The sequence below is a fragment of the Columba livia genome, chromosome 9 (assembly GCF_036013475.1).
Source record: "Columba livia isolate bColLiv1 breed racing homer chromosome 9, bColLiv1.pat.W.v2, whole genome shotgun sequence".
In the NCBI taxonomy this organism is placed as follows: Eukaryota; Metazoa; Chordata; class Aves; order Columbiformes; family Columbidae; genus Columba; species Columba livia.
This window is the reverse complement of record NC_088610.1, coordinates 26064934-26079222: the sequence shown is the minus strand read 5'-3', so window position 1 is coordinate 26079222 and position 14289 is coordinate 26064934. Positions and strand designations below refer to the sequence as shown.

The window sequence follows — 14289 nt, the reverse complement described above, 5'->3', positions numbered from 1 at the left end:
GAATGAAGGAATTCTCCCTTCTCTAAGGTGTCAACAAAAAGTTTGTCCCTGCAGATTTCTGTTTTGGCATGACCAGCTAAGAACTGACATCAAATAGTAAGTGCTAGCCAACAACCATATGTACAACTGGTCAAAACTTCCATCCCTTCTCTATAGGGTCCAGACGTGAACATGCAAGTAAGCTTCAGCGTCAGAAGCCAAAACTCTAATTAACTCCCAAGACACTAAAGGAGGCTTAATGATACTTCGTTGTATCTGACCTGGCAAGAAAGCTTATAAGCTGGGGATATCCAAGGTTGTTTAGTGCCATTTGATATTGGGGGAGGGCAACCAATAACCACCAGGCAATCAAACACTGTTTACTGACCCCATTTTGCAAATAACACCTTTTGATTCTGTCCTCTCCTGCTGTACACGTCTCCCCTACTGCTCCTGCCACTTGTTAGTAAATTCTCTGCCCAGCAGCTGACAACTATCTTCACCCAGCTGAGTCCCCGAGGCCTCCAAGCCATCTTACACACTGACAAGAACCGGATTGCCTCCCTCCGACTTGTAGTTGTCATAATGTGACTACTTATGTTTGTGGTAAACAGAGCCCCGAGCCTGGTGAGATAGCACCTCTGACAGTTTTTGCAGTAGCGGCCATCACTGAACACATTTCAAGAGATTAATTTTCCTAAAAATAAAAATAAACCTAGTGAGTGCACATGTGCTAACAAGTTAAAAATAATAATAGGTGTCTGTGACCATGCTGCTTCTGTCTGAATACTTCAGGGAAATTCAGTTGCTAAGAACAACTTATGCAGCTTGCCATATTTCTATGTGTTAAACAAAAACCAAATAACTATAGGCAAAAGTCCCAGCTGTCAAGTATGAGAAGTGCAGGGGCTGATCGGGGGAGTACAAGGCATTTTTTTCCTGCGTTATATATGCATATTAGGCAATTCAAAAGGAAAATGGAAGTGAGGCAAGGACAGAGTGCAACCGTCTCTTCAAAACACCATGCCCAATAGTTTACAGAAAAAATTGTTTGACCAGTAGCTCTGGTTTTTATATAGTGCTCCTAACAGTGTTTTCTAGCATAATCTTTCCCAACGAGAGTACACTACCAGCTCTTTCAAATAGCAAGAAAGCTGAACTTTTTTCGGCTACTGATAGATTTCTCTTCTGGGCAGGTCTCAGATACTGCGAGAGAAGCTGGAGGCAGGTGTTAGAAGTAGCTTTCATGACTGCTGGCTCATTCCACAGAAACAGCATCTGGGCCTCGTTCTTCAATCTTGCCAGTCTAGGCTCTTTGTATGAGATGTTTCGTTTCAAACTGCCACTAATCAGTATTGATTTGTATGACAGAGGCAAGAAACATCACCTTTGTTTCTTCATACACAAATAAAGACTGGAGAAGTTGCTTACCTTTAACAAAAGTATTTTGATTTTTCATGACTTTGCTTTGTTTCCAAGGTCTTTTTACGCAGCCATAAAACTTATCCCTGGGTTGAAACCTGACATACAAGCTATAATATGAGCTCAGAGCTTTGTTTTTTAACAGACATATTGGAACACCTGGAGAAGACACCTCCCTCCTCCTCTTCCCAGAGATCAACAAATGCTATACATGGCATCCCTACCAATTTTACTGGTGGTCTTGCTAGGAAAGGATGCTGAGAACAAAATAAGCATGACAATCAGGAGAGGGCACCTTTCCTTCATTTTCCCAAACTTATACTTGTGGTATAGGAAGGGAATGTTTTACAATTTAGAGAGTTTGTCTCTGAGTATGTAGTATATAAGCAATAAACACAGAGCAAATAGAATAATTTCGAAGATTTCAAGTGGATAATAAGTCAAAATTTTAAAGCTGCAATGTGACAAGAAGTGGGTCAGTATAACTAGCAAGACAGAGACCCAAGAGAATGCTGACTTACAATTATCCAGATACAGATTTTTAAAAAAATGTGATAGCAGCACCTGTACTGTCTCTCGGCTCCATATGATTTATGCAGGCATTCAAATCTGGTAGAGGTTTTACTGCCTATTAAGATCCTGATTCATAAACTAAAAATTCTCTTTGAGAACCTTAACACAATGCTCTTTAGCTCATGAAGCATCACAGAACTTTGTCAAGTCAATATTTCATGTTTTATTAATTCCCTACTTAGCTGGTTCTTTGATTGGTTAAATTTAGTGTCTGTAAACCTCCTAGTTGCATATTTACCTGAAAAGGCTCAAAAGAGCTGTTTCAGGTTGATGGATAAACACAGGCTTAGAGAATTCCTAAAATGGAGTTTACAAAAGACACACACTGAAAAAAAAAATAAGGGATGGGCATAAACAAAACATCATTGTAAAAACCTGTACAATTATATGTGTATGCTGTTAATTAATTATGGCTTATATATAAAGGATGTTCTCATAATTAATTTTCTCTGAATGTGCCTAACTCTGCATATCTACAGCAATAGAACTGTCTATTTCTTTATTAGTTCCTAATGGGTGCTAATTGCTGATCATCACATGATACAGTTTCAGTCATTTCTGCATCTTACGACAATGACTGTCAGAGGAAACAAACTACTTCAGAACTAAAATCAATGACTGTATAAAATCTCCCTGCACAAGCTTCTAGAATATGCTCTGTTTTTAGGTGAGTGTGTTATAGACGTTCAGCCTGATTCATTCCTCATAATCCACCACTAGGCACTTGGAGCTATAAGCTAAAACACTAAGTACTTTCCTATAAATTGGACATCATCCCTTTAGTGCACTGAAGATAATCACTTCCAGTTGGAAAAAACAGTGTGATAATGCACTTAAAGATTATGCATCTGCACAAAGGAACCGCTGTTGCTGATACAGCTGATTTTGAGTGGTAGTGAGTCATTGACTTGGGAGTTATAACCTTTGTTTAGAATCTTTTAGTATATATATATAAGATGTATAAATAATAATAATGTGTTTGTTAATGTTGATGCAATGTGGAGGCTAAGAGAGAAAGTACACAAAGACACATAAAATCAAACCTATTGTGTAAGTATTACATAATATCACTACAGAACAATGTTTCAAACACAAAGATTTTCAAATTTCACTTTCGACATAACATCATTCATAACGTTTTGTGTAAAAATTCTTATAGTGGAAGCCAGCACATGAGCAGATGTGTTCAGCCCTATAAATTGTGCTTGAAATGAGGTATATGACTTAGAAAACCACCCTCAGCCTACTTAAAAATTTCAGTGCCTACCAGTTTCCCTGGGTAAGCTGGTCTATAGGCAAACTATACTCCATTCACATAGGAATCCACCTAACTTCCACCTTCAGCCACTGAAGTTCCCTGAGCCTGTTTATGATGTCTGATTGAAAACCCTCTTAATATCTCCTGTAGGTATAGATAAAGATACTTGTTCTGCTTCTCTTTAATGACCTCCTTAAGTATCATGCAAAGACATTTTAAGAACTCAGCTCCCAGAAACTCTGAACTTTTTTTAGTTTTTTTTTCCTTTTTTAATACCTGTATAATTAATCATCATTTGTAGAAATTTAAATTAAATTTTAACAAAGTGAAAGCATACAGAAGACATCATAAGATCAATATCACTTCAATTTACTTATTTCTTAATTGGAGTTCTAGACCTTAATATTCTCCTAGTAAAATTTTTAATACTATCCCCGTTATTAAAAAAAGATGACAGAGAGAGATAAAGAAAAGCAGGGAGTTTTAGACTCCTGATCAATTCATAAGTTGTCTCAACTACTTAAAGCCAAAGAATTTAAAACTTTAAACTGATATTAATTTGCTTTTAATGCTCGTGTTAACCGACAATAAAGTTCTACTGCACATTCAAATTCTCCATTCAGACACACTCTGTATGTGCTTATTTGCACAACTGAAATCTTGCGCTTTTCCCCACAACAATGCAATGCTGCTGGGTGAAAAATACCTTTCTAATATCAACAGCTCTGTTTCAGAGTAATTAAAAACTAATTTTTAGGTAGGATTGATACTATTTATGACTGATTTCAATTTACTTTACATTTGCTAAACCTGTTGTTAAATTAAAAGAAAAATATGGAAGTGCAGTTGGTATAAGTGCAGCTATTAGTATACATATATTTGGAAAATCAAAGGAAAATGAAAATATTTTCAACATAAATATTCCCTTTTCTGCCCTGCCTTGTGTTTGCTACACATTCAAGACTTCCATCCACTTTAAATGGCAGTTCTGGGTATATCAGCTCTGTAAGATCGGTTCTTCATAGGGAAATATGACACATAGAAAGGAACGGAAAAAGAGAATTCACCTTGGAAACTTTAACTGGATTGTACAATTTGCCACTGTATTCAATATATTTCAAAGGTATCCCACAATAGCCAGTAGTTCTTTACAAAGGTCACTGTAAAATCATAACCTGTATTACTACGTATTTCAGGAAGTGTTCCTTGACTGCCAGCTGTTCAGCTGAACTTTGTTAATGAAGGCAAGGTTTTCTAAGGTTATCACTCTGACCCTTAAACTGTATTACCTAGAAAACCATAAACCTTATAAAAAAAAAGATATGAAAAGGTTTATAAAACATTCCCTTAGCAGATCCTGTTTCTAGCCTCACATTTTGATCTGAAGTTGGTTTTAAGCTCTTGCCACCATGCCTGCTGATTTCAATGGAACGTGGGAAATGGAAAGCAATGAAAACTTTGAAGGCCTCATGGTTGCTTTAGGTAAATGAGAAAATATTATCTATATAGCGATAAAGAGAAAGCATTTCAATTATAAGTAAAATCCTTCTAAAAATTAATTAGACTATTTCTGTAATGTGTGTTGTGGCATAAGGGTTTCTGCTAATTACATGAAAAATCAAGTAACTGTAATGTACTTAGAATTAGAATGATCTAAGTATATAAGCAAGAGAAGACTTGTAGCAAAGATAATAGTGTTTATTTAGTTAAATGAAAAAACAGATACAGATGGATTAAAAAAAAATAGGCTGTCAGATACAGAAGCTCTGTTTTTATTCCTGGTATATACTTGCTGTAACAGTCACACCAGAACTTGGTTGGCTTTGTTAAAGAACAATAGATTATTTTATATCACTAAAGCAACAATAGTGTTTAGTACTTAATTAGTGCTTTGAACTAGTAGAAATTGTGTGCATCAATTGCATGGCAAAGGCAATAAAAGCCTTTAAAAGCCTTAAAAGATAAATGGGCAGATACTGTGGGAGTCATCCTTACACATCAAGGAGACTTAGGTCACAGGAGTCCTTAAACACGTGTTTATATGGTTAAGTAAGCTTCATTTCACTTGGCTACGGCCATCATTAATGACAACGATATATACCTGCAAAAAGAGATGTTCTACTCTTGAAGCAACTTTCTTTTACTGCTTTCTTAGCCTCTTTATCATTAGAGGCCTGATAGCTACACTTTGTGTATCCAATGTATTAGATATTAAGCATACTGTTTGTAGATGCTAGAATGCCAAAACACTGTTAACTGAATGCAAGAAATATCCTTGTCAGTTCACATCAAGATCAAGTTTATGTTGTTTGTATTTATTTTTCCCCACACTGACAGACTCAATTTTTGTAATGACTGGATATAATTTTATGAGAAAAATGTCTTCTTTCACTGCACCTATTACTTCCAATATAAATTGCCTTTCAAGGATTTTCATTCTCGTAAAGGCATAAACCTTTTGCTCTAGGTCATTATGATTATGCAAGTAGTGTGCAGGAAATCCTTCCTCTACTTAGGTTAGCAGAGATGCAGATCTTTAATTTGCTGAAAAGAAGAAATAATAGAACACATCAGCATTTCTCAATAATTTCTTCAGTACACCCTGAACTGGCATTGAAAGAATAGTTAGCACCTTTCCACCACTGCAATAATATAGCTGCATTCCAAAACCACCAAAAAGTATGGGAGGTAGATTTGTACATGCATGAGAAATTTAATATTTAGGATCAGGAATCTTCTCCCAACTCTACTACATCACAGATGAAGGGCATAAAGGACTATTGTTTCCTTACCCCACAAGATGTCTATGAAACTTACACAAGAAAAGTACTCATTAGAGTTGGTAATTTCACCTAGATTGGAAGAGTTTGTCTGGCTCTGAATCATAAATCAGCATGGGGCAAAAATCAAACCTGTATTGGATTTTAATGCTTACAATTGATAGCCCTTGGGGCCGAACTGGGCCTATGTACTTCTCATTCCCAGACATATCAGTGCTTTCTATCTAGTGGTCATTCATTTCTATATTCTGTTCAGCATTTGCTCTTCTCTGCCTTTCCACTGTAGCTGACACCTCTGTAAAAATGATGCTGATGTGCGGGAGTTTTTTCAGGTCAAACTGCCTTGTACTTTTCATCAGCCATCAAGATCAGACTTGTGGTTTCTTGTGCTTTGTTCAAAAGGTGTTGAGTCAAATTAGTGAAGATCTAAACAACTTGTTTGCTGAGATTCCAAAATAGTTGCTTGTAAAGACGCCAATTGTAAAAATTTTCTGATAAGATTTTAAAACTACTTTCCCAATAACAATGCCAGCAACTGGTTGGGACAAAAGAACTGTTTGCACAAGTTGTCTGGATATGGCCCTTCATAAGTACATAAGGACTTTTGTAGATATGTGCATATATATACTATGAGTTACACTAATCAACAACTTCCAATGACTTAGCAAAAAAAATGAACATCGATAACAATGCAAAGATGCATATGGCTATCAGTGATTCTCAGAATGGAAAAAAAATACATCAAAACAGTGAAAATATATTGTTCTGCTCTGTTTCTCACAATTCCACATGTTGTTGATATTTTAAGTGCTAAAGTGCTCATGTTCAAAGCACACTGAGGTTTCGTTGTTGTTCTTTATTCATCCATCCTTCTAATAAATGTATACACATTTCTATGCTTTAATTAAAGAATAGTTTTGCCCTTTAAGCCAGAAACTTTGATTTTATCATAAACATGTTACAAAGTGTTTTAATTTACTATAATAGAACACTATATCATTTTTATTGCTTGTGTTGTCCAGAATGTAGTTATGAAAACTATGCTTTAATAAAACCTCCCCTGATTTTTCTCCAGGAGATACAAGGCTAATATATTAGTCAGAAACAGCATTTCTTTAGAAGTCTAGACATTTTTTTTCCTCAGAGAGAACTGAATTTTATGTTACCTGGCTATAAATCAGACTCAGAGATACCTTTAACCCACCACAGCAGATAAAATATACCCAAGAAGTCTTGAATATAAATACTGAACAAGAGCGTTATTTCCCATGTTAAAAAATCACCATTTTTTTCAAGCCAGTCCTCTAACTCAACTCAATTAGTATTTCACAAGGAGTATATTGAATCCACCAAAAAAAAGTGCTCCATTAGTATGTGGCACTGCTGAGCTGACAATGATTAACTCACATGCGAAACCAGTAAAGGGTGGCTGACAAACCCAAACCGTGCTTCAATCTCTTGCAGAAGCATGTGAGATTATTTCATTTGCATATAGCACTATAACAAGATTCGCTGCCAGCTGGTCAGAAATATTTATTACAGATGGTAAGGCAGCTGGCATTAGGTGGATTGTCTGGGGCAAAGTGTCATCATGGCAATATATATTCTCCTTTTGATAACTTTCAATGCATTCAGTTGCAAGCAGTTGTTTACATTATAATGTTAGTCTTCATGAACAAAATAAGGATGTTAAGAAGGTCAGTACTGCATAAAATGTTGACAGAATATTAAACAGGAACTGTCAAATGCTGTAGTATGATACTTTTTTGACTTTGAATTTGTCTCCTTTTAACAGCTAAGCTACAATTCATTTCTGTGTCTAACAAAAACAGGCTTTTATTTGATTTTTTATTTTCTATTCATTAGTATAATTTCCATTATTTTAAAATTAATTAATTAACCTCTTGCATACTCCCACATCATAAAATGAACATGCCAAAATCCCTAACATACTTATTTTCTGAAAAGGAATATTATTCCGAGACTCTTATTTTGGGGATGGCCAACATTTGTAACCCAGCAAGGACCAAGAGCTACATGATTTACAGTACTTGCTTAGAAAGGGGAATGGCTCCCAGGCCTAAGATGATAATTGCGCTCCTGGCATCCCGCAGCTTCATGTGTGAGTGAGGCCAAAAAGGTGATGTCAGTCTTAATAGCCCCCATTGTCTCTAAAAAAAGAAGGAAATTGGGTGATTTAATGTGCCCGCATCTATGCACCACTGGTTGTACATTGTAGCTCTGCTCACAGCATTCCCACAGATATCCTGTTAATAACTAACTTTGCAATCAGTGGAAGATCCTCAAATTGAAAGTCTACTTGCAAACACAAGGTGATTTTTATTTGAAATTATCTTTTTCTCTGCAAAATGTTGCAGGAAAAACATCACTTGTGGAACTATGTTCCACATAAAATGCTTGGGCTATTTTATTATGTGTAAAAACAAGTGCTGTAGTTTATTTTTTTTGGTAACAAATATTAGAATTTTCATTGTGATGCTCTCTTTTCTATTTTTTGGCAGATATTGATTTTGCAACTCGTAAGATTGCAAAACACTTGAAACAAACAAAGGAGATTATTCAAGATGGAGATAATTTCAAAACAAAAACACTCAGTACTTTCAGAAACTATGAACTGAATTACACTGTGGGAGTGGAGTTTGAAGAACACACCAAAGGACTGGATAACCGAGTGGTAAAGGTAAAAGCTTGGTACCTGGTATCTGTTTACACTACAGCACCAGGAGTGAGCAGTTCCAAAAATCAGCTGAATACATTAAAAAAAAAAAAAAAGTTGCAAACATTAGAGGATTTGTATAAAGCAGAAATAATTTTAATCTTGAGACAGTTTTCTTTCCTGATACAAGCTTTTGTTATAAATGCAAATCAGGATGATTACTCGTATATGTGAGGAGAATCATTAACTACATGTTTTTCCAGTAGGGGATTGTTCCAGCTTTTCTATGATACACCTTTATGTATTTAGAAAGTAGCCAAACTGTATTTTTACCTATGTATCTTCCTTAATGAAACCATAAATTCAGTCCTTTGAATTTAGGTCTTTCTCTGTGTCAATTTACATTTTCAGTTCTGAATGGTTGGGTTCACACTGTATTTTTAATCTGAGCCTGCTCAGCCTCCATTAGACAGTTCAACAGTTGGACACTGCACTCAGCTACTAATCTTAAGGGACCTTTGGGAAGGGACAATAAAAAGTTGTGAGCCAAAGGTACCACTGACAGGGGTGGCAGGCCCACTGGCAGGGGCAGACAGGCAAGGAGGCCCAGCAGTGCATGCTTTAGTATCTTTAGGATTACAGGAGTAACCTGAGCTCAAAATTCCACTGGGAAAGTGTAGGCATACGTTCAGACACCTTTTGGTGAGATATGTGGAGAACCAACATTTAGATCAAGGACCATGGTGTGTGTCAGCCCATGCCCTACCTCCTGACACAGACAGAGTCAACTAATACATTTGTTCCTGTGAGGCTTTCAAACAAGGCTGTATCTGGGAAGTCAGCGAGGAAAAGAATGCAGACGAGCACTAATTAAATTCACTTACTGAATTCAGCTTCATGTTTCTGTGTCAATACTGCTTCTGTTTTACTCTCCTCTCACCTCTAAAATACTTAAGCAAGATTTTCAAAGCTAGAAAGGCCAGTAGATCTCAAATTTCCATAGTCTGTCCCCTGTATAGTCTAGCTAATCTTGCATCACTTGCCCCTCTTTGTCATCGTTCCCTGAATCTACTCCTATCGACTGTTCTGCCAATTACCACAGTTTTATTCTTCCACTCAGCTCTGAGCTCTCTTGCTCTTCTCCAAACATACACTGTCCTGCTCACCAGTATCTTCCCAATAAACAGTTTTCAGAACTTGTTGCCAAATTCTGCAAAGCTGCAAAGCTCATTATCAACAAGACCTGTTTTGTTTTGGCAATTTCCACAGGAAATTGGCAGCATAAAGGACATGTTTACATTTGAACTCACATCATCCTTCACTGGAGTGGCACAAATTTAACAGAAGACATTGTTTATTTACTATAGATCACTTTTCATTCTCAAACTAACTTTGTGCAGTGTAATTCCTATGACTTGTTCCAAACTATTTCTCATTCACAGCACTGCAAGCCATCAAATAATAAGACCCAGTATCATGAATATCCCTATCTATAATTTTCCTTCCCATCACTTTCTCCAGTGAGCACTCAGTTATACATATTCCTGTGACAGAGTTCATGCTTTAAAACATTACTCCCACACCCCTTTAGATCAGTGGAAAGCATTACTAAGGATCTAAGGACTCATTAGTTGCCTAATAAATCCATAGACTAATGCTCTTCTAGTGCTCTTCACCACTCTCAAAGCCATTGCCTTTCTGTGCAAAATCCTTTCAATTGCAGACGCTCCTCTTCATTATCTGGAGAGAGGGAGGGAAGAAGGAAGGCAGGAAGGCAGGAAGGAAGGCAGGAAGGAAGGAAGGAAACAGAGCTTGTACAATCACAACCCTACCTGATTTAATAATTTTTGTCTAATATTATTTTCTAAACAAATTATATTACTCTTTTCCGACAAGAGGAGAAGGAAAAAGGGATCATGTCTTGCTCTAAAAGAGTTTTCTGGTCATTTTATTAACAAAACAATGCCTCAAACACATTGAAGTCATTGAAGTTAATTGAAAGTGCTAAAAGTGCCAGGTAACATTTAAATGTAAAGAGGGTATGGATAATTTAAAGAGCATGTAGCTTAAAAATTCCGTAAATAAGAAAGAAGTTGACTGAAATAGAATTAGTTTTGTCTCATTATTAATAGAAATCCCTCTCATAGGAGAAATAAATCATCCAGGGCTGAACTAGAAAATGAATTAAACTCCCAATACTCTTAGAGCTTTTTAATAACTGAACTTACACTGACTGTAAGCGGTCTCTGATGAGGATTTGCCTATGATACATGGTTAAATGTCTCCCTAAAGTACAATGGTTCAATTCTAGAACAATTCAAACAAAGCTGCTTTGAATGTACTCTAGTGTATCTGACTAGAGAATTTAGCTTGTAAAGAGAACTTTTTATTACAGATATGGTAATCCTGCACCTGGACAACAATCAGCATACCTGATACCCCATTTATTGGTGACAGTCTCTGAATCACACCAAATCATGTTTGAAGGTGGAAGGGGCCTCTTGAGATCATCTAGTGCAACCCCCTTGCTCAGGCAGGGTCAGCCAGACCACATTGTTCAGCTTATGATCATATATTTCTTCAAAGATCTTTCATGAAAATGCTTGAAAATAAATCAATAAATTTATTGTATAAGATAATATTAACATACACTTCATCTTGCTATTTTATGCAGAGCTAGGAAAGGTGTCAGCATGGCACATGTTAGTATAAGCACCCAGGTCTCATGAAACCTTACAAACAGGCAAGAAAGGAAAAATACAACTTGCATGACTTGCACAAGTATCTGTTAATTCTCTCAGCAATTTGCTGGTTAGTATGAACACTTTATATTCATGTATGTGAAGAAATACATGGAAACGACAACAAAGCAATGTAAAAGCTTCACATCAAAACACCTATTAAAGGTTTGGGTTGTTTTGGGAGGAAGATGGGGAATGGTAGGAAGCAACTGCAATAGTATCTTCTCATTGCTTGATTGAGATTATTTTCATGTATTCATGAACTTGTTAACGTATCAGAGTTAATTATCTGATTCCTGCAGACACTAGTGACCTGGGATGGTGACAAACTGGTATGTGTTCAGCAAGGTGAAAAGAAAAACAGGGGCTGGAAGCACTGGATTGAAGGGGACATACTGCATCTGGTAAGGGCAGCTGTACAGACACACAGCACATAATGGAGACTGCAACCAAGTATGGGTTTCCATTTCAAAGGGCTTGTTACTTGTTCTAGTTAGAATGGTCTTTATTTAGACAGCTCTGATCTCCGAACTATAGGGAAATGCCCCCTCTGCTATGACTTGGGAATGTTCAGTTTCTTTCCACCTGCTCACAATTAGGTCACAACCCTGCCTTGTTTTTTTTCCTCCAGTCCACTGTCCTCCAGCTATTAACCCTTCTTGTTACATTGCACTGCTAACATCATCTAGTTCTTACATAACCAATGGTAGGAAAGAAAAACAAACAAACAAACAAACAAAAAACCAATCACCACCACACAGTATGGGACAGACTGCAAGAAAAATATTAATTTTTGTTCTGAAAGAAGTACTGTGAAGCTCTAATACATATCAGAAACCTCTGGATACTCAAGAGGATCCTTCAAACAACCTACACGGCAATTATTTTGTGCTTGTACAGTAAAAATTCAAAACATTCATACATCTGAGTTAGTAAGCTGGAGCCCAAAGACAAATGATCTGAGACCAAGAGATGCCAGAAGTGCCTGTGCAGGAAATAAGCAGCCACTGAAGTCCAGAAAGATTTAAAACTAGTAGATACACAGAGATAATGATTCCAGAATTTCTTGGGAAAGCAATCAAGAAATGAGCATTATAATGTTGGATGGTGCAATAGGTGGGTGCAGAAAGATTATGGAGGACAGCTTATTTTTCTGTCTCATGATTTGCATCTAGATATCTACTCCTTGTAGAGTTGACCCTACAGATTGTTTCAAGTCCATGTGCTTGAAAGGTCAAACCAATGAATTAAAAACCACTATTTTCCACTGTCTAGTGGAAAACTGTCAAGTACACTGTCAACTGCCAACTGTCTAGTACACTTTTTAGACTCTATTTTAACATGTATTTTAACATAAACTGATTCAACAAAGGTTCTACATGCTGGCACCAGGGTTCAGGCTAAGAATGATGGAAACAGAGAGACCAAGTAGATTAATACTACAGTCTTCAGAAACTCTACTGCACGTTTGGCCAATTGCTGGCCAAAAAGCCAGCTTCAGCTTGCTTCCAAGTCCTGTTTGGCACAGGAATGCTGGCTAATCAGAAGACTAACCAAAGGGATGGTTGGTTGCAATGCTGGGCAAAAACGGTGTATTGTTCTGGCCCCTCAAAAAAGGCTGGGCACATCTCTGAAGCAAATGTCCTCACCTTTTTAAAGCCTCCTCTATATTCTTTTTTTACTTCCTTGTTTCATCACTTCTCATGAAAGATAAGGTAATGTGAATCATAAACTATTACAGTACATTGTTTTAATAAGAAAGCATGAAAAAGCCTTGCATTAAAGAACAATTTTTTATGCATTTTTCATGTTTATTCTTCTTAGAGCTCAATTCGAGTATCAAAATCTAATTAATGCAAGATATATTGCATGCCTGCTGATTGGGTACATATCACAGACTATTCTTTCTGTTCTCTATTTCATAAGCATATCTCTTCCTTGCAGTGGCTCGGTTGTAGTAATTTCTGGTGGGATCTGCTGTATATGCAAAATACAACTCCTATATACTTACTAATTGTTTTAATACTGTAGGAACTGACATGTGAAGACCAGGTGTGCCATCAGACATTTAGGAAGAAAAAATAAAATTGATCAGAAAGCCACCCAGATCTTCATCACACTATTATGCTGTTATATTTTGTCTAAAAAGAAGAACCAAGCCAGATTTACAATAGTTCCTTGACACTGCTATGTGAATGTATTTTGTGCCTGTTTATGGAAACAAACAAGTTTTATGGAAATAACATCAAACAGTTGCAAACATTGTAAATTCCTTTGTCTTCAGTCTGGAGTTAAATAAAAGTAACTGTATTTCAAGTAATGCTTTCCTACATCTTTGTATTCATTTCCAGAGGAATGTCCTTTAGCAACAGTTGAAAATTAACAGCCCCAATTATCTCAAACACAGTATATCTCTCCACAGTGTTGTAATATCCTAATATATTTGGATGACTGAGTAAAATTGGACATTCATTGGACTGTTTCTATTTGATTTAGTCCTGCATCCCTAAGTCCACATTTTCAGGTAACAGAATGGCTCACTGAAAATGAAAAGCAGCCTTTAACATCTAGGTTATTCATTTGAATTTGGCCCAGGTCTATAGCTGCTAGTAGTTATCACTTGATAAATGTTTCATGGCCAATGTGAAATGCTGTAGCTCCTTAATACTGTCCTAAAGTGGATCAGTGGCAATGCTGCTAACTTCCAGTTAGAACTGCCAACCTACTAGTAATCCCAGCAGAGAAGTTTGCTGTTTGAAGCAAACTTTACATTCAAGAGTTGCTCCATGATGCAAAAACTAAGGCATACTTATGGGTATAACAGGAAAACTGCAGAGCATACACAGACTGTATGTACCC

The 14289-nt window shown here is 36.6% G+C and overlaps 1 protein-coding gene across 1 annotated transcript; it reads left to right on the top strand.

Annotated features, from left to right (window-relative positions):
* The first annotated feature begins 4570 nt into the window (after positions 1 to 4570).
* On the top strand, positions 4571 to 13694 carry RBP2 (retinol binding protein 2). The gene is made up of 4 exons (XM_005505054.3): positions 4571 to 4714; positions 8535 to 8713; positions 11733 to 11834; positions 13462 to 13694. Exons 1-4 carry the CDS (start codon positions 4642 to 4644, stop codon positions 13513 to 13515), a joined length of 408 nt encoding a protein of 135 aa, XP_005505111.1. The 5' UTR covers positions 4571 to 4641; the 3' UTR covers positions 13516 to 13694.
* The last annotated feature ends 595 nt before the right edge of the window (positions 13695 to 14289 follow it).

Excerpts from the sequence above, each read along its gene's own strand:
- RBP2 (XM_005505054.3), top strand. The coding sequence starts at position 4,642 with ATGCCTGCTGATTTCAATGGAACGTGGGAAATGGAAAGCAATGAAAAC. Across the intron at positions 8,714-11,732 it reads TGGATAACCGAGTGGTAAAG|ACACTAGTGACCTGGGATGG; the intron begins GTAAAAGCTTGG and ends TGATTCCTGCAG. Across the intron at positions 11,835-13,461 it reads AAGGGGACATACTGCATCTG|GAACTGACATGTGAAGACCA; the intron begins GTAAGGGCAGCT and ends TTAATACTGTAG.